A 21,591-nucleotide genomic window follows, 5' to 3' on the forward strand; every position below is an offset into this window, starting at 1 on the left:
CGGGATCTAGCCCGTTTCCATGATCTGGACGTTTTTGCCCGACCAGGGGCTCTTTTGCGCGGTGGTAGCGCGGCATCTGTGACTGCCTCAGGCGAGTCCGTCAGGGCACGTATAACCTGCGTCATGGAGTGGGAGGAGAGGTGTTTGGCCTTCACCTTTGCCTTACGGGCAACAGGTGAGGCAGGGGTAGGGTCAGGACCCACTCCCAGTAGGGTAGGGGTAGCCACCTGGGGCAACAAGAGAGACTGCGCCAGAGTCTGGGAAAAGGAGGAGAACATAGCCCCCATAGCGGAGGTGAGCGCTCTCTGGAGAGAAGATTCCATGGTGGAGTCCAGCAGGGCTTAGTACTCCTCAGACACGGTGTGTTCCTCAGGGACCCCCTGATGGAACTCATCAATGTGGCCCTCAGGGCCATCACCCTTATCCTGCATGATTGCAGGTGGGGAATAAAAATTATTCTGGAGAAGCAAAAGGAAAAGTGGTCAGGGTTTATTAACCCAAAAAGGGGACAGTACAGAAGGAAGGAACAGGAATGAAAAGTGAATGGAAATGAATGCAAATTAATACACAGTAAAGTTCATATAACACAGGAGTAAATGACACAATTCAAAATCATAAACCTACCCCACAGTGGTGTGTCCAGAGATAGAGGAGAGCGGGCACTGCAGGAGTGACCCGCCAGAGGAACGAGATCGGGACGGGGAAGATGGGCGCCGCACAAGGCAGGGAGGTGAGACAGCCGGAGAGAGTGGGGGAAGGTGCGCGCGCGCAGTAGCAGCGCGGCCTGACCTTCACACACTCGGGGGCCGCCGCCGAGCTAAGCGGAGGCTCACCGGTGTGTGCCCGAAGAGGGTCGGGTGCAGGGGGTTCCCCACGGCCACCAGCGGCATGGAGGGGAAAAGGTGGGTGGCGGTACTGCCGTGCGCGGCAATAACAGCCCCCAGGGGAGCACACCACAGGGGACAAAAGTAAAACAAAACGGACAGTAGAAAAACGAATTCAAAATAAAAGCAGTAGGCTCCCAATAAGCCCAAGGGCTAAAATCAGGAGCAAACAATGAATAAACACAAGAAATCAGTATAACACAAATCAATACTAAGCACAGAGCAGAAAATGTGTACTTAACTGGTCTGAGAGCAGCAAAGAAAGAGGGGGATTGTGGGTGCTTCAAGCATATTATAGTCACTTCCTGTGTTATGTGATTGGTTGCTTAAGCGTTGTATTTTTTTTTTTTGTTCATTTCAGTTATTTATTTATCTCTATTTCTTTGCTGCTGAGAGTAATAAAGAAAGAGATATGCATAATAGGAGCCTCCGTGTCTTTAATAAAATCAAGTAATTATATTGCACAGTTCATACATTTACATACATTTTGAATGAATAAAAATGTTAGATGAATAAGAAGCTATCTTCTATCAATGAATAAGAAGCTTACCGAATAAGAAGCTAACTTCAGCCTGCGAATAAGAGGCTGGCCGAATAAGAATCCAACTTCAACATCATCTACAGATCAGGTAAATAGAGGATGGGGGGACAGCCTACAGATCAGGTAAGTGATGGATCATGGGGGGCATCCTAAAGATCAGGGAAGTGCATGGGGAGGGGGGTGGGCAGCATAGGATCAGGTAAGTGAGGCATGGGGGGCAGCCTAAAGATTAGGTAAGTGAGGCATGGGATGCAGCATTAGATCAGGTAAGTGAGGCATTGGGATTATAGAAAATAATTCAGGACTTCATACATGAAGGGGGATCTTGTCTAGCTTTGCTAGTGTTGACTCTGTTGTGCCTCGTGGTTTGGTGTGAGGCCTGGCATCCGCCATCTTGTATTGCTTGAGGTGGTCAGAGTTAAGTTGCAGTTGAAGCTTGTGCGAGGCCACAGTTACACCCATGGATGGAGTGATGATGCCGGGATAACCCCCAACGGCAGGGGGGGTGGAACAGGTTTCTGTGCTGCTTCATCTTTTGTTCAGCAGGGGATCAGTCGGGGAGAGCGGCCGTCTCTCTCACGCCGTTGCCCCCAAGCAGGCCGCAGTAGCGTTGCAGGCTTAATCTGCTTGGGTTGCGTCAGGGAAGCCTTAGATTTAAGCAAAGCTGTTTGCAAGCTGTGTCCAGTCCTCAGATTACAATTGTTTTGCTTGTAAGTGTCGGTATTAGAGCGATTTCGTAGATTCTCGATTGGGGCTCGCTCTGCTCGCGACCGTTCTGTTTATCAGTCAGGCCCCGCCCCCATTATTGGCATTTTTAAGGTGCGGGAACAGTTATGGGTGCACTTTGGTACTGTGGTCACATTCTGGTGCTGTAGCTAGTGCTGTGAGTGTCTCCTTGTACTTTGGCAATTGATGTTCATGCTAACTATTGCTGTGGCAGTAGCTTTATGTGCAGTAATTTGTTTTTCTTTTTTAATTCAGTTATATTGCCTTGATCATGTGTTTATGACTGATGTGGTGCATTGAATAGAGTTAACATAAAAACAGACTAGAAATTGCAACACTCAAATCAGACAATGGCAACTGGATTATTTTATTAAGCTTTTGCATCAGATTTCTTGAATCTTTTGCATGCTTGCACTTTATGTGATAAAGACTATGCCCCTCCCATTCATGACTGTCAAAAAGGGGTTGAACATGATTACAATTAACGCCCCAACCCCACCAATTATTTCCATGATTATTTTACACTGCTGGCAAATCATCATGGCATTTGAAGTTCTACAAGATCTGGCCTTTTGCCAAGCCCTATTTTATAATTTTCACTAGAAAGTTCATCTAATGATTATTTGATTGACTGCTATTAGCAGCACAATGAATGGCAAGTATAAATATTGATGTGTAGGAACAGCATCTAGGCACAAAGACTGCTATATTAAGCTGTAATGAAAAACTGTAAAGACTACTACTACATTAAACGTGGTGTTTAGAGTGTCCTTTTAACCAACCAGTGTTCCACAACTCAGGGGAATACCTAAGAAAACTTTGCAGAGGTTTTGCCTGAGTGTTACTTTGAAGATGCATACAAGTTCATGAGATGAATAAGTTCTGCTTTGCTGTTCATGAGCAGCTGCCTAGTTGGCTGGATGACAACTTGCACACTACCAATTTTTATATACAATTTAACATCTCCTAAATCACTAGCACACCACCTGGGACATGTCATGCATTACTAACAGGTCCGTAAGAAGGATCAGCACTTCACTTAAGTGAGGATTTAGAGCAGATCTGCAAAACACCCTTAATCTTCTTAAGAACATTGCAATCAATGAAGACAGTAACAGCAGTTGCTTAAGTTTAAGTAAATTGATTTATTCCACAAGTGTGCGGACACAGGAACGTTTGGACCCACGCTTTGTAAAGCTTTGCCATTCTTTATTGAGCATCACTTATACTCTACCTGTCAGAAACACAAACTTTCTTGTTCAACATTTTATGGTGACAAAAGTTGACTTAATTTTAAGTGAGGTAACTTATGCAAGGAGCATGCATGTTTTAGTGGCTTTTTCAAGATGTAGAAGTACTGAGGGCAGAATAAGAAATCAGTCTTCATAAAATATGATGTTTCAAATTCTACTGGCTTGAAGGAACTGCCTAGAAACCAAACCAACTGTGACAACCTACCTGCAGATACGATCTTCCCAGGTGCCTGAGAGTGATACATAAACCTGTGATGACAGGTTTACAAATGAAACAATGAGGCCAGAAAGGAGCAGACAGGAAGCTGTTTATGGTCAGGACAGGCAGCAAAAGAGCATGGTCAGATTTAGTCAAGCCAATGGTCAGAAGCCATGGAATCCATGAGCAGAGTGCCAGAGGCCAGAGAGAAGAAGTGAGGTCAGGGTCAAAGAAAATTGTCAAGCCAGGAACAAAAACCGGAGACCAGCATCAGGAACACAAACCGGGAACCAAGAACAAGAATCAAGACACCAGGAGATTGGGGCAAGCACCAGATCAACCAAGCACTGACTAAATGCAGTGCTTGGCAATTTATAGGAGGAACAGATAACGTGATTCGCTCCCACCCCTATGCAAGCAGAGCCCCAATGCCTATATAGAAGGGAAGGAGACTGGGTGTCATCATGGCTATTCCAGAGTCCCTCTCCTCTGTCAAGCCAGGCCACACTCCTACCAGCTCTCCTCAGTCTCTCCTGCATGCAGCTTTGCTTTCGTGTGTCCTCAGCCATCTTGCCATTTTCCCAAAACTCTTCTTGACTGGAAGGTAAACAGTGTTGCACAGCCAGTGAGAGATGAGTGCAAGTTGAGCTGCTGACTTGACTATGCCATTAAGCTAATCATTGCCCTCTTTGTATATGTATAATATAGCAAGGTCATGCTAAGGGAAAAGGGGTTAAATAGTAAGATGATATTGACTGCTGTTAAGACACTCACCGCTTAAATAGATGAAACCGCCGTTTAGCCGATAATTCCCCTTTACAGAAATGCAGGCTCTGCACGGCCGACCGCCAAACTCCCAAACCAAGTGTAAGGGAATGCGGTAACTCACGAACATAAAATCAGCCGAACTCCTTTCACGGCTAAAACAGACGAAATACATCCTTCCAAGTAGCAATCCCCCCAAATACGAGACCAAGCTCCGTCTTGAGGGTAAAACAGGAATCTGTGTAATGAGGGCTACCTGCCCGGTATTTATGCAGGTCTCCCACCTTGTGGACACTCCCCTAGGGGACCAGATGGAAGACTGAGACATATATTGGACAGTAGCCAATCGCAGTGGCTCAGGTTTAAGCACTCCCCTTTACATGCATAAATCCCTCCTCTCTATCCTGGAGATAATTGGGAAGGAATCTAATTATCTCCAGGGATAGAGGCAAATCGCCATTTTAAATACAACTGTAAAAACACATAAAAATATACAATTATACAAATACCGAATGCATGCGCTTCGTGCAACGTATCGCCAGATAGCCTGGATCTGAGTGCATATTTCTACCAAATAGCGCTCAGATCCAATGCGCACAGTTCAATCCCCATGGAGTCAAAGTCTTTCACATGTCTTTCGGTATACGATTGACTCCATGGGATGGCTATCTGGGTTAAGTCCATGCGTACGTTCCAAACTCCCGAACGGACCGGTGTTCGTATGCCTCAACGAAAACGAAGGACGATCGGTAGTTTCAGCGGTGTTCGGTAGATAAAGTGTCCGTTTCTAGTTCCATAGAATGCTCGTCGAACACCGCTCGTCTTACGCGTGTTTAAAATGGCCGCCGCCTCGTGGTCAGCATACGAATGACGACCACCCTGCATACGGATAGAATGGAGAGGTGTCTGCGGTTAACCACAACGTTCTAATTGGGGCCAAGAGGTTAACCAGCAGCACACTTCTCTCTTGGGTGGCCCTCCGTTCGGTAGTTTCAATCGGTATTTCCTGGAACAAACGAACAGGGGCTTACAGACAGGCAAATAAACGAAAAAGGGGCAAACAGACGAACCAGCAATCTCAGTCTATACAGATGGATCTGTCACAACTGCCTCTTGGGAGGAATCATGTCAGTTTGAAGTGCATTCATGCCAGGCTGACAAGCACCTTTTCAGACAGAACCATTGAGGTCTGCGCATTTGCACATGCACACCTGTTTTGCCTGCAGCGTACATTGGCTGTAGGCCTTCTCTGCAGGTGAGTCAGGAGCAGGCCTGTGCTCCCTCATGCACACAATATGGCTTTGTAAATCTCAGTTACGCACCTGCAAGATGTCAATATGTCTCCCTGGAGCATGGCTGAAAATCACAGAGCAGGTAGAGGGAGCACAGCGCAGACTCATCACTCATCAGGTATTGCAAAGTAAATGTGGCACTGTCATAGACGTGGGCAACGTGGTATGGATGCGGACATAATAAAATGGAGGCAAATTTAAATAAATGTAGGCAATGTGGCATGTAGGCAATGCGCCATTTGGGTCTAATAATATATCTTACAATCATACTTGTATTATATTAAACCATGGCAATACAAAACCATGAGAGGGGAGGCACGACAATATCATGTTAAAACTATTTTGGGTTTACATTTGCACAAGCAATCAGAAAATGAACAACAAAATATTTCTGTGTTCATCGACTACTAAAAATTAGAGAGAGCATTGGACCAGTACTGTTTTCAATTTTGCCTTTATGGTATCATCAGTGATGTGAATGGTATCAATATCACCCCCCCAATGACCTCACAACCCAGACTCAATGTGGGGGGTATGGTTTATTGCTATTCAGAATTTAAATCTGGCATATTACCTCTCTCTTCATTGTTGTTCACGTGTAATCGTACAGCTACTGGACTATGGCTGAGTGACCTGTGGGTAAAAAATATTCCCTTATAAAATTGTTTAAATTTTTTGGGAGACAATTCCCTAAATGATGAATTGTGATAAGGTAACATATTTGTAAAATGTAGCTCAATAAAGTCCAGTGGAAAAAAGTCTCCTTCACATTAGCCATTGTGAGTACATTGGTATATTTTGCAATATGCACTAGTTAGATACTTTTTTCCACTGGACTTTATTGAGCTACATATATAAAAGAGATACTAAGCTCAACATATGTGATCACCCCTTCAAAAGGCTACCACGTACAGTTCATTGAAAATAGAATGCCGCCATGTTAATTAGGTTAACTAGGTTGCTGGGTTTAAAGGTTATTGCATAGTTAGTCTATAAGAGATTCACTTGACCTTAGTTCCCTTACCCACCATTTCAAAGCATGAAGGATGTAAAAACAAGATATAAAGGAGTCATAAGAAACAGTGGTTGTACACATGACTGGCTGTGCCACAATGCTAGGATGTTGCTGAGATGGCACAAAGTCTTTATATCTCAGCTTGTATTTTGTGTAGTTTTTATACTTAGAAAATTCACATGAAGTTCTGAGCTATCTAGTGGTGTTATCCAAACACCTGTGTAAACAGATGAGCTGGGTGAAAAAAGTGGACACACACTTTACACATAAAGCATTTCAGCAAGCTGAAGTGCTTCAGGTGTCTGGAGTGTTTCTATAGCCCAACGTATGCCATTTGGGACCTGTCAAAATAATGTTAGGAACCACTGCTGTAAAACATTCTCAACTGTTAAAAATATTGACATTTAAAAAAAAAAAAAATCAAAAATTGTGTGTGTAAATTAAAAACATACTAAAGAAAACAATAGCAACATATAACAAAAATTATAGTGTGTTATGCTATACGTATTATGCTTACCATTCATTGCCTTCTGAGTCTCTGAACCCTTTAGCAAATGGGTTACTGGCAATCTTCAACTGTGTTATCTGTGTAAAGTAAAAAAGCAACAAGGACCTTGGATGTGGAAAGTTAAAAAGCAAAACAAAAGTGATATTAGATTTGTGTCATATACACTTTTCAATATGTCCTTACTTATTCAGCACAACACTGAGATCACTGCCTAGGCTATCATATTGAATATGTATTAATGGGACACTCTACTGTCCAAAAACAAGAAACTAAAAGATCAGTATTTAGTGGATATACTCCCAATAAAATTATGCAGGCATTTAGTTTTTCTAATTTGTGGGATATCTGAAAACAGCTTGCAAAAACTGCAGATCTCTTGTCTGCAACCTCTGCAAGCCTTGTCCTTGTTTCACAGCACATACTTTCAGTCTCTATAGGAGAAACTGTGAATCAGAAACTTCTCATTGAGAAGCCTCTGATTTTGGTTGAAGAGCAAGCATGTAATCAGCCATTGAACTATGGAGGGTGCAGGGACCAGCAATGGAAACAGAGGTATAATAGGCCCTGTGGACATTTTAGGGGAGACAGGATATGTGCTCTGTGGAGCAAATCAGATCTGGAAAATTACCTCCCTGGGTGTCTGATTGCCAGCCAGGGAGGTTATTCTGTAATTATTTATATGTGTTGATTTCAAATAGAAATCAGCATTTTTATTAACTGCAATTGAAATGAGTGTATCCTCGCACATAAAGCACTTCAAAAAGATGCATTTGTTGACACATATTTTTCTGTTTTTTTTTGTTTAGTGGGTTTATTATATAATTTAGATCATCGCTTCACAACTCAGTACCCACTATAGTGGTTCATTGCAAAAATGGTTGTAATATGGACTCATTCCAGGCACTATAACTGGTACTGAGTCCATATTACAACCACTTTCACAATTCCTAGACTGCATTCTGAAACCACTTGTTCTGACCACTAGGTCGTACATATGTGATACAATCAACAAATTGAATAAATAAGCTATTTATTTCTTTTTGAATTCCTTATTTTTGTTGTGCGGGTAGGTACAGCATATATTCAGGCGCTACAACGGCGTGTAGCAAGAATAACATACATTAAGTAGTGGCATGAAAATTCACACATTTTTATAGGTTTAACAAGCTTACTTAGACAATTATGCTTTCAGTGTAATAGTGAGTAAAACAATTGAGTAAAACCAATGCTCAACAGGTTTAGTTTAACTATGTTTTTTCGAGGAGAGTTGGCTTATCATGAAAGGTATGGTACAAGTTTAGATATAACAAAACAGTGTAAGATTAGACACTGCAAGGGGTGTAGCGGTGGTAGTTAGTAATCATTATATAGTAAATCAGCGCGTAAAATACAACATATGGTATAATAAACGGGCTATGAGGCTTTGAAAAACATCCATGAATGAGTCCCAAAGGCTAGGTCTAGACAAAAGTATGCAAGGTTCACGTAGGAAGACCTGTACATGTTGGGGAGTTGGGGAGTCCCCAGGGTATTGCAGTCCTGTCTGTACTTGTGCCGGGAGACAGTCCAGGGCCTTTTGCCTATTCAGCCGATGCCCAGTCTGTTATGTGGTCGTGTTTCCCACCTTCTCTTGTGTCGGGTCGGAAGTGGCTTGACGGCTGCCCTGAGGGCCTGTAGCGGGGCTCCATAGTGGCGACGGCGGGTCACCGGACGGATCCACGTGGCCACCGTCCGAGCCGCTTGAGGGTAGGGCAGTCCCCTGGCGTGCAATATCTCGCAGAAGGCTGAGTAGAGCCAGTCCAGGGCCACCAAGGGGTGGGGGTGTCTTAGCTGCACCTCGTTCTTTCTGTTCGGCAATCGTTGAGTGGCCATCTTAGATACGGTCGACTTGCTCTCTGTCAGTTAGGCAGTCGTCGCACTTGCTTTCAGCCTTAGCTCGCCCGTCTAGTGGGGACCGGGATGTCCCCCCAGGTCCAGAGGGGGGGGTCGGTAGGAGGTCTCCAGCGCTTTCCGGGGACTCAGGTGTCGAGGAGAGCGGCCGCCTCTCCCCGGCTCCAATTCCCATAGGCCACAAAAAGGGTATCCTCCGGTTCTCCGGTACACCCCCCTCGTGGGTGTCGCACCCTGGAGGGGTTCTGGGCAATATAGCCGCTGATTTTGCCTTGTTTAGTGCTCACCCGGCGGGAGCTCCGTCCCCATGCGTCTAGTCAGCTTGGCGGTCAGGCTCCGCCCCATAAATAAGCTATTTTTGATGGGTTTGGTATCAGTATACTCTCTACCATAAATGCTAACAGTCTGTACACATCCATCCCCTATGATGGGGGTGTGCAGGCTGTAAGATAATTTTGACCCGCTGCAAACCCGGTCTGTATTCGACCTCAGGGAGGCAAGCCGCCTATTGACAGTCTGAATAGGGGAGCATAAAAATAATATTAGTAACGATAGCCAGTTATCTACTTTTACATTCATAGTTACATAGGCTGAAAAGAAACATGCGTCCATCGAGTTCATCCTTTTGCTGTTGATCCAAAAGAAGGCAAAAAATCCAGTTTGAAGCACTTTCCAAGTCCTTCTTGACCCCAGAATGGCTGTCAGATCTCTTTGGATCAAAAAAAGTTATTACCCCACAAATTGTAGATTATGCTAGCTTTAGTGTACCTATAATCTTAATTGTATTAATGACAGGAGGCAAATATTTGCTTAAGTCTCTCTTTACTAAACCTCCACAGCAGCACATTAACACAGAGAAAAAACAACCAATCAGAAAAATGTTAGGTACAATAAAACTCCCCTCCCCACACAACTTCCTCTTTCAAGCTGCCACAAAACCGAACAAAAGGCAGAAAAACAATGTAGAGACCTAGGATAGAGATGTAGAGTCCTATGATATAATGAATACAACAATGTCATCCATTTGAGAAATAATGTCAAACATGGCACCACGGACGGATTGCAAACTGAAATGAGAGAAACAGAAGCGAAAGGACTGGTTAAATAATGAAATGTACTCTGAACAAACATGCAGGCACCCCGTGCAACAACCAGAATTACCGTAATATACAGAGATCCCAAACCTTATGTAGAAAGCGGAAACATGAGCAAGTGACAGGTAGCAGAGACAACAAGCAGATTTGTATACATACCTGATTACCTCAAATATCTGACAACTAACCAAACAAGGGAGGGAGGGAAATATTTGCCTCCTGTCATTAATACAATTAAGATTATAGGTACACTAAAGCTATCATAATCTGCAATTTTATAACATGACAGGAGGCTTCACATTTGCTGTTTTAACGCTCAGCAAACAAATCAAATGATGCTTGTGTCGCTGGTAAGTAATCTCAGGTATAAAAAATAAGTCCAGCATGGACCCATCAACCACGAGATGTGACGGTAGATTGATCGAAGAAGATGCCCGTCGTTGATGATCCTCCAAGTACGGACAAAAACCCAAAATGCTGTTAGATTCACTGTACTTGGGAAGCTGTGATCTGGTTCCATCAAGGAGGTCGATGAACTGTAATGTTGTCATGTTGACCATTCTCAGCCAGACGCAATAGATTAAAAGGCACTAGCTGGCTTGGGATTGTGAAAGAAACTGCTATTAGTATCGACCCTTGATGAAGAAGGCGGCTTCTCCGAATGTCCAAGGGTCAGTCGTCGATGTTGGCGTGCAAGCAGTTCTCCAATCCCCAAGATGCGCATCCGAATCCACTATAAAGAGTGGAACCTTTCCATTACCCCTTGATCTAAGAAGCGAGTGGCCTCATCTGAGAAAGAATCTACCACGCAAGCCAGTGTGTGGAGGGGCCCTTGGCCGCACCCTAGATGTCTCCGGTATTCTAAGCGGAATGAGGAAACCTGTGACTGTGGTAGACAAAGAAAAGGGTGCATCTATCCAGATTTCCAGGAACTTCACCCTTGGGGCGAGGTGGGGCTTGATTTCCTTGGTAGGCTGCAAAGCCTCGAGAGATGACCAAGGGGAGTGAAAATAGAGGTTGAAATCTTTGTCCGAAGGCGTCGTCGTTGAAGAGCGATAAGAAGTCCAGATCCATGCGGTAATGGGAACTTTTGTAACCGAAGTGGAACTGACACTGGTCATAGCTGCATGGTCGAACACAAGGGTCGAATTCTTAGGGCTGAAGGGTAGTTCCACAGGGAGTGTAGCAAACATTGGTAAATGGTACAGATGCATACAGAATCCGGTGAGTTAGGGCAGTGTGTAAGTTCGCCCGCCTTCTTTCGAACCAGAAGGTTGGAGCTGTAGACGAAAAAAAAAAATCCTGGTGTCCAGTGAGAGGCTGAATCAGTTGTTGTTGTATGGGGTCTGGGTTCTGGTGTCTACCAGTGGGACTGTTGTCTGCATAGGGAGAGAGTGGAGTAGTCCAAACTGCTGGATACACTACCTTGCTGTCGTTACTCCCTACCAAAAAGGGACCCGAGGAGGGTCTGATGGAATGCTTGTCACACTGAAGATAGGACATAATTGAGTGAGGTATATAGGACCATGTGTTTGTGAATTTTTTTCTCTAGAGTCAGTTCCCTGAACTTGAAGTCTAATATCTCGGCCTCTATACGAATGCTACCTATCTTCGTTCAGTACATAGAGAACGTAAGGTCCCTTCTAATGACTGATGAAACTAGGGAAGAGTTTTGCGAAAGGGCATCGTGATCCAGAGGCAGGATCCGTGTCAGGGTTCGAGGACGTCGGATAGCTTGATGTGCGCCAGCATCAGGCCTTGATCAAAACCCCAGCGGAGGGTCGCATCCTGACCTTGCAAAGTCTGTGTCGGTCCTGATATCATCACTGTGACCTAATCAGGTAGTGATGGTCTGAGGTACACCGCTCGTCATCTTTCATGCGCTGCCTGGTTTTGGATCTATAAGTCCCCTAATGGCCTGATGGGCAGGGGCCAGCTTTAATGGCCTGGGGTGTCAAACAGAATGCAGACCGAAGAGAGTTATCCCTATTGAATCCACACGGCTGTCATTGTCGGTAACGAATTAGGTGGGTGATTCGTGTACAGAGGGCAAGTCTTGCTCTTTATCTTCATCCATGGAGGTTCTAGAGGTCCTCCTGCCATTTATCACAAAATTGCTCATAGCCAGGGGGCACAGTACTGGCCAGGGGGCTCCATTCTTTTCTCGCGCCTAGTGCGTACCATTTACTTTCAGACCTGGGGATGTGGATCTACCCGCTTCTAGTAGCGCTTGCAAGGGAAAGCATGTCTGCTTTGAAGGCATCAGAATCTTCAGTTTCCTCCGGTGGTAGAAACTGCATGCGGGGGTTGTGTGTAATGGCATAAATAGTAAAACCATTGTGAGATTGCCTGCTCAACATTGTGTTTGCATATACGGAAGAGGGATGCTGTAGCAGGCTTGCTGAACAACTTAACAGCAGACTTTAGTATGAAGAAATAAGATTATCTGTAGCAAGACAGGTACAGCTGAACTTGAATAATACTTGATTTGAGGAAAGCTGTAGCAGGATTGCTGGACAACTTGATAGCAGACTTTAGTATGAAGAAATAAGATTATCTGTAGCAAGACAGGTACAGCTGAACTTGAATAATACTTGATTTGAGGAAAGCTGTAGCAGGATTGCTGGACAACTTGATAGCAGACTTTAGTATGAAGAAATAAGATTATCTGTAGCAAGACAGGTACAGCTGAACTTGAATAATACTTGATTTGAGGAAAGCTGTAGCAGGATTGCTGGACAACTTGATAGCAGACTTTAGTATGAAGAAATAAGATTATCTGTAGCAAGACAGGTACAGCTGAACTTGAATAATACTTGATTTGAGGAAAGCTGTAGCAGGATTGCTGGACAACTTGATAGCAGACTTTAGTAAGTTGAAATAAATCTTTAGCATTGTAAGCTCTTAACTCAGAGACTGTAAGTTACTTAACTTATAGAAGTAGAGGGATTGTGTCCCCAGCTCTCCTCAGAGGCGGTTGCTTCAGTGAATGGTTTCCGAGAGTGCTGGTAGTTGTCTGTGATGAGGAGAGATGATGGGGACTTGAATATTCCTCCAGTCTGGTCTAGTAGCGAGTGGTCGTCTCAGCGAGGTATGTGAGCCGGTGAGTTTGGCGCGGTACGCGTTTCAATAATCCAGCATCTATCAGCTGGTGCGGTCGCATTAAATAGCAGACCGCGGCAATGGGGTGTGGCTAAGCTCCGTCAAACCCGGAAGTATGAGGAGACATCGGGAGGCTTAAGGCCTGACAGTACCCCCACCTTAATGAGCAACCTCAGGGTGCTATTTCAACATGGTTTAGAAGGGTAGCGTCTATGAAAAGCAGAAATCAATTTATCAGCATTGATTTCAGAGGAGTTTTCCCAAGTATCTTCATCAATTCCATATCCCTTCCATCTAATGAGGTATTGTAAAGAGCCACGATGAATCCTTGAATCTAGAATTTTCTGAATCTCGTATTCTTCTTCACCCTGGACTAAAACAGGATCAGGAGAAGTAGTTCCATCTCTACGGAAAGGGTCAGGATGATGAGGTTTAAGCAAGGACACATGAAAAATAGGATGGAGTTTCAAAGTAGATGGAAGCTTCAATTCAACAACATTACAGTTGATTATTGACTTAATCGGAAATGGACCATGCAAAAGGGAACTTAACTTCTTAGATGGCCAATTTATGAAAATGTCCTTTGAGGAAAGCCAGACAAGATCCCCAATCCCGTAATCGGGGGAAGAGTGTTCTTTAATATCAAATTTTTTTCTTTGAGTGGATGATGCAAATTCCAAAAGTTCATGTAAAAATTTGAATAAGGATGACATATGAGAGATTTGATTCGAAACAGAAGAATTAGACGAAAGATTTGTTTGAGCAGGAAACAAGGAGGGATGAAATCCATAGTTGGAGAAAAATGGAGTCATCTTGCTATTAGTATGATAGGAGTTGTTGTATACGAATTCTGCCATGGGCAACCATGTAATCCAATCATCTTGTAAGTGAGAACAATAACATCGTAGATATTGCTCTAAGCATTAGTTGACTCCTTCAGTTTGTCCATCAGTTCGGGGATGATATGCAGATGTCAGTTTACGTTGGATATGAAGAGAAGTACATAATGCGTTCCAGAATTTGGAGGTAAACTGAGTCCCTCGGTCTGAAATGATTTCGTCAGGTAATCCATGAAGTTTTACAATATTGTCAAGAAATAATTTTGAAAGTTCAGAAGATGAGGGTAACATCTTTAAAGGGATAAAATGGGACATTTTAGTGAAGCGGTCCACTACCACTAGAATGGTGGTATGCTGTTGAGAAGGGGGAAGATCCACCAAAAAGTGCATAGAAATGGATTGCCAAGGTTTTCCAAAAATCGGTAGGTTCAATAATTGACTACTTAGGTACTGAGGTCCTTGTTTGGATCCTTGGCAGATTGAACAGGTTTTAACATGTGATTTAACGGTTTTATCTTGATGAGGCCACCAATAATATCTCTTGGACAATTCAAGGGTCTTTTTTATACCTGGATGATCTGCTAGGTTAGAATCATGAATAAAATTGAGCACTTGATTTCTGAAGGCAGGAGGTACATAAATTTGGTCCTTGAAATAGAGACCGTCTTTCTTCGATAGTTTAACTGTCCAGTTTTTGTCCTAGCTTGTTGCAAAATTGTGCTTCAAACTGGGTTTTTTTTATTTATTTTTTTCTCTTTTGGATCAACAGCAAAAAACAGGTGTGAGGAAGGCTGAACTTGATGGACGCAAGTCTCTTTTCAGCTATCTAACTATGTAACTATGTAACTGATGTAGGAAGATTAAGAGTATCTTTACTGAGTCCTTTTATGTCGTCGAGAAGGGAAGATAAAGTCCCAACGACTGTATGAGGAGGAGGTTCCAGTTCTGTGTCCGAATAACAAGAGGTTATAGCTGGTTCTTTAGTAGGCTGAAGGATTGGAATATGTTGCAAGCATGTTTCCTTGCAATAATCGGAGTTAAAGGTAAGAGAAAAGGGGGACCAAGAGATTTGAGGGTTGTGGTTCCTTAACCAGTTGATCCCTAATATAATAGGAAAAAACGCTGATGGGATAACATCAAATATAAGATTTTCAGTATGAGTATGATTGGTGGTTACTTTTAGAGAGATGGTTTCATGAAGTATTGGTCCCGATGAAATGAGGGACCCGTCAATCACTCTAACAGGAACAGAAGTTCTTTTACGAATACAAGGAATTTTATTCTTTGTTACAAAGGCTGAGTCGATGAACACTCCATTTGCACCGGAATCGATGACAGCCTTAGTCATAATTCTTTTATTGTCCCACTGTAATATGAGAATGATAGGGGACATTTGAGTATTTGCTGTAGAGGGGAGTGCACTTAGGATGGAAGAGGCATGAGTCTGCCTACTGCCCTTTATCCTTTTCAATAAAGGGCAATCAGAGACTAAATGAACTTGAGAGGCACAATACATGCAGAGGTTTAATATACGTCTTCGATTTTTCTCTTCAGGAGTGAGGGGACTTCTTATTACCCCTATTTCCATAGGTTCGGTTGGCAAGGATGAGTTGTCAGAAGGCTTTGGAGAAGTGATTTTTTCCCAGTTGAAGTTGAGAGAGCCTTTTCGGCCTTTCTTTCTCTAAGCCTTCTGTCAATGCTGATCGATAGATGAATCAGAGCATTCAAAGTAGTAGGGAGTTCTATTCTAGATAGTTCATCTTTTACAGCTTCAGATAAGCCGATTCGAAATTGGTTGCGCAATGCGATGTCATTCCATTGCGTTTCTACTGCCCATCTTTTAAACTCAGCGATATAATCTTCAACGGGTCTATGTTTTTGCAGCAAGGTTCTAATTGTTAATTCAGCAGTATTTTGTTTGTATGGATCTTCATAGAGAAGAGACATGGCTTTAAAGAATTCCTCCAGTGAATCTAAGATGGGGTCATCATTGTCCAAAAAGGAATGGGCCCAGGACATAGGTTCACCTCTCAGAAATGAGATAACTGAAAAAACCTTAGATCTTTCTGTGGGATAAGATCTAGGTTTTAAAGCAATCAATAATTTGCAGGAATTAAAAAACTCCCTATATTTGGAACGATCACCATAAAATTTTTCAGGGTTACATACAGCAGGATCGCTAGTTGAGTGCAGAACAGTATGAGGAGAATGCGTTTGTAAGTCTCTGACATAAGTGAGAAGTCTTTCATTTGCAACCTGCAGGTCTTGCACACCTTGGTTAAGTGAATCGACTCGTTGATTCAGCAAAAATACTTTAGAATCGAAATCTGCTGGTTCCATTACAATGGCTGGATTATTCTGTCACGTTCACAGTAAATGATGTGGAACACAACTGCAGATTTCTTAGGACTTTGATCTTTTATTAAGACACTTAGATGGAACTGAGACTTCAGTTCCAGAATTACAATTACTGTTTCTTTAAATAATAAACGGTTTGTTTCATTTAGCATTGACAAGGTTCAGAATTCATTAGAGTCCGTTATTCTTTTTAACAGTTCAAATTATAAGAGATTAAATACATTGGAATTCTCAGTAGCAAGAATGGTGCAGCAAAACTTAAATAGTACTTGTTTTGAGGGATGCTGTAGCAGGCTTGCTGAACAACTTAACAGCAGACTTTAGTATGAAGAAATAAGATTATCTGTAGCAAGACAGGTACAGCTGAACTTGAATAATACTTGATTTGAGGAAAGCTGTAGCAGGATTGCTGGACAACTTGATAGCAGACTTTAGTATGAAGAAATAAGATTATCTGTAGCAAGACAGGTACAGCTGAACTTGAATAATACTTGATTTGAGGAAAGCTGTAGCAGGATTGCTGGACAACTTGATAGCAGACTTTAGTATGAAGAAATAAGATTATCTGTAGCAAGACAGGTACAGCTGAACTTGAATAATACTTGATTTGAGGAAAGCTGTAGCAGGATTGCTGGACAACTTGATAGCAGACTTTAGTATGAAGAAATAAGATTATCTGTAGCAAGACAGGTACAGCTGAACTTGAATAATACTTGATTTGAGGAAAGCTGTAGCAGGATTGCTGGACAACTTGATAGCAGACTTTAGTATGAAGAAATAAGATTATCTGTAGCAAGACAGGTACAGCTGAACTTGAATAATACTTGATTTGAGGAAAGCTGTAGCAGGATTGCTGGACAACTTGATAGCAGACTTTAGTAAGTTGAAATAAATCTTTAGCATTGTAAGCTCTTAACTCAGAGACTGTAAGTTACTTAACTTATAGAAGTAGAGGGATTGTGTCCCCAGCTCTCCTCAGAGGCGGTTGCTTCAGTGAATGGTTTCCGAGAGTGCTGGTAGTTGTCTGTGATGAGGAGAGATGATAGGGACTTGAATATTCCTCCAGTCCGGTCTAGTAGCGAGTGGTCGTCTCAGCGAGGTATGTGAGCCGGTGAGTTTGGCGCGGTACGCTTTTCAATAATCCAGCATCTATCAGCTGGTGCAGTCGCATTAAATAGCAGACCGCGGCAATGGGGTGTGGCTAAGCTCCGTCAAACCCGGAAGTATGAGGAGACATCGGGAGGCTTAAGGCCTGACAGTGAGGTGATGACGGCAGGGACAGGCATTCAAACCACCTTTCTGCTTGATGTCCAAAACACACATGTTTACCTTTACCCCTCCAATGCATGGGCACTGCGTGAGAGCTGGGGACACAATCCCTCTACTTCTATAAGTTAAGTAACTTACAGTCTCTGAGTTAAGAGCTTACAATGCTAAAGATTTATTTCAACTTACTAAAGTCTGCTATCAAGTTGTCCAGCAATCCTGCTACAGCTTTCCTCAAATCAAGTATTATTCAAGTTCAGCTGTACCTGTCTTGCTACAGATAATCTTATTTCTTCATACTAAAGTCTGCTATCAAGTTGTCCAGCAATCCTGCTACAGCTTTCCTCAAATCAAGTATTATTCAAGTTCAGCTGTACCTGTCTTGCTACAGATAATCTTATTTCTTCATACTAAAGTCTGCTATCAAGTTGTCCAGCAATCCTGCTACAGCTTTCCTCAAATCAAGTATTATTCAAGTTCAGCTGTACCTGTCTTGCTACAGATAATCTTATTTCTTCATACTAAAGTCTGCTATCAAGTTGTCCAGCAATCCTGCTACAGCTTTCCTCAAATCAAGTATTATTCAAGTTCAGCTGTACCTGTCTTGCTACAGATAATCTTATTTCTTCATACTAAAGTCTGCTGTTAAGTTGTTCAGCAAGCCTGCTACAGCATCCCTCAAAACAAGTACTATTTAAGTTTTGCTGCACCATTCTTGCTACTGAGAATTCCAATGTATTTAATCTCTTATAATTTGAACTGTTAAAAAGAATAACGGACTCTAATGAATTCTGAACCTTGTCAATGCTAAATGAAACAAACCGTTTATTATTTAAAGAAACAGTAATTGTAATTCTGGAACTGAAGTCTCAGTTCCATCTAAGTGTCTTAATAAAAGATCAAAGTCCTAAGAAATCTGCAGTTGTGTTCCACATCATTTACTGTGAACGTGACACTCACAAATAGACCTGCAGAGTGTCATAGTACCAGTGAGATACTCCAGACCCAGGGAGCCGCACTTCCCGTGGAGAAGGATCCCCAGCTGGGGTAGGGGCAGTGGTACCCACGCTCTCCCCCTCCGCTCGGGTGCACGCGGGCCGCGGCAAATGCCAGCTGTGGTTGTTCAAGCCGGTTCGGTAGGGGAGATAGGCTCTGGCCGTCGGGATCTTGCGCAATAGCGCAAGGTCCAAGGAAGCTGCAAATAAACACGTGGGACCGCTGGAGATAAACTCCGCTTCCCGGGGCTCGGAAGGGTAGGGAAGGCAGCTAGGAGGACGCCTCCCGAGGCTCCAGAGTGGCTAAAACCCCTAATGGGGGGAACAGCTATATGGAAAAGAAAGCATAAGGGAGTATTACCGGTAGGTAGAATAGTAAAGCCAAAAAAAAGGCCCCTAGAGAGGCCCAGTGGCAGAAAAAACAGGTAACAGAAAATGGCAGGGGGAAACAGAGTAAATAAAGGCATGAACAATCCCCCTAATATAATTATCAAGCAACCAGAAATAGACTAAATAAATCAAAGTAAGATAAAGTAAAATTCCGCAGCCACTCACAAGAGAAGGAGGCAGTGGTACTCTGACCTGTTCTGATGTAGAGCAGCAAAGAAAGAGAAAGTTATGTGTGGGGAGGGGAGTTTTATTGTACCTAACTTTTTTCTGATTGGTTGTTTTTTCTCTGTGTTAATGTGCTGCTGTGGAGTGCTAGTAAAGAGAGACTTAAGAAAATATGAAGCCTCCTGTCACGTTATAAAATTATAAATTATATCCTTGAATATTTTGTTTTTGAAAATATTCATAAAAAAGAGATGTTCATACTGTTCTTAATTTACCGGTACTTACTGTAAAAAAACTTTTACTTTGCCTTAGACTAAATCTACTTTCTTCCAGTGTAAATGTGTGACCTTGTGCCCTTTGTATAATCCTGTTTAAAAATAGATTTCAAGTCAATGATTTATATTCGCTGAGCGGTGACGCTAGCCCTACTTAGCTCCTTAAGTACTCGTGGGTGAATATCCAAAACTTTGTTTACATTAACCTTCTTTAGTTCCTTCGGCACCTTGTATTGAGTCATCAAATCACCATTTTTCTGCAGGTTTTTGGCAGCAATTAATTGCATATCTATTGCCATAGATTTCTCTTAAATATATACCGAGGAAAAATAGGTCTTTAAAAATTCTGCCTTTTCCTGGTCTTAAGTAACTAACACACTGATTCCAGCAAACCTACACTTTCATTTTCATTTCTTTTTTTTTAGAATTCATGTACTTACAAAGTTATTGGGGGGTCGTTTTGCTCTCTTTGGTTACCACGTTCTCATTGGCATTTTTGCATGCATTATTGGCTTCATAGTTACATAGTTACATAGCTGAAAAGAGACTTGCGTTCATCAAGTTCAAATTTCCTCACATATGTTTTTTCTGTTCATCCAAAAGAAGGCAAAAAACCCAGTCTGAAGTGCTTCCAATTTTGCAACAAACTGGGAAAAAATTCCTTTGTGACCCCAAAATAGCAGTCAGATGTCACTTTTGGATCAAGCAGCTATTACCCCACTAATTAGAAATTATATCCCTGTATGTTATGTTTTTGCAAGTATTTATCCAATTGCAGTTTAAACATCTGTATAGACTCTGACAAAACCACCTCTTCAGGCAAAGAATTCCATATCCTTATTGCTCTTACTGTAAAAAAAAAAAACCTTTTCTTTGCCTTAGATTAAATCTCTTTTCTTCCAGCCTTAATGTGTGACCTTGTGTCCTATGTATAGCCCTGTTTATGAATAGATTTCCAGATAATGGTTTGTACTGGCCCCGAATATATTTGTATAATGTTATCATATCCCCTCTCAGGTGCCGTTTTCCAAACTAAAGAGATTTAAATGTTTTAACCTTTCTTCATAACTTAAATGCTCCATTCCTTTTATCAATTTTGTAGCTCGTCTCTGCACTTTTTCTAATGCCATGATATCTTTCTTTAACCCCTTAAGGACACATGACGTGTGACATGTCATGATTCCCTTTTATTCCAGAGGTTTGGTCCTTAAGGGTTTAAAACAGGTGCCCAAAATTGCACAGCATATTCGAGGTGTGGTCTTACCAGTGATTTATAAAGAGGCAAAAATATATTAATTGACATTGCATATTGTTGCCTAATTTGTTGTCTATAACAATTCCCAAATCCTTCTCGTGTGTGGTTATCCCTAGTTCACTACCATTTATTGTGTAAATTGCTTGTGCATTCTTAACCCTGAAGTGAATAACTTTACATTTCTCTACGTTAAATTTCATCTGCCATTTTAGTGCCCAGTCCCCCAATCTAGCCAAAGCCCTCCGCAGCAAAGCAATATCCTGCTCACATTTTATTACTTTACAAAGTTTTGTGTCATCTGCAAACACTGATACATGGCTTTCAATGCCTATTTCAAGATCATTTATAAATATGTTAAATAGAAGCGGGTTCCAAAACAGAACCCTGAGGGACACTACTTACCACTTTTGTGCAGCCTGAAAATTTAACATTAATGACAACTCGTTGTACTCTATCCTTTAGCCAATATTCATCTAGACCAATTTCTTTTAGTTCGAAGACTAACCTATTGTGAGGAACCGTATCAAATGCCTTGGCAAAATACAAGTAGATCACATCCACTGCAGTGATTATAGCTCTGCTGGGGCTCGCGCCTCTCTCCGGTGGCTGCCTCCACTTACGCAGCCCTGGGGAGAGCGCTACTTGGGCAGCTCAGAGCCTGGCCTCACAGCTCCCAGGAGCTCTGTTGGGAGCAGGCAGGGCGATCTGAACCACCAGTACCCCAACAGTGTCCCCACCAACCTCAGGGACCCATTCGTAGAGTCCTGGTGCGAAGATCC

The 21,591-nt window shown here is 42.5% G+C and overlaps 1 protein-coding gene across 1 annotated transcript in view; it reads right to left on the reverse strand.

Moving 5' to 3' along the window:
- LOC134574785 (T-box transcription factor TBX1-like) overlaps positions 1-21,591 on the reverse strand; it is a 129,014-nt gene that overhangs the window by 16,687 nt on the left and 90,736 nt on the right. Inside the window, exons 6-7 of the mRNA XM_063433863.1 lie at positions 7,193-7,260; positions 6,235-6,293 (exon numbers count right to left, since the gene is read on the reverse strand). Coding sequence (XP_063289933.1) covers positions 6,235-6,293; positions 7,193-7,260 — 127 coding nt within the window. The remainder of the gene's footprint in view (positions 1-6,234; positions 6,294-7,192; positions 7,261-21,591) is intronic.

The sequence above is a fragment of the Pelobates fuscus genome, chromosome 10, assembly GCF_036172605.1.
Source record: "Pelobates fuscus isolate aPelFus1 chromosome 10, aPelFus1.pri, whole genome shotgun sequence".
NCBI classification, from domain to species: Eukaryota; Metazoa; Chordata; class Amphibia; order Anura; family Pelobatidae; genus Pelobates; species Pelobates fuscus.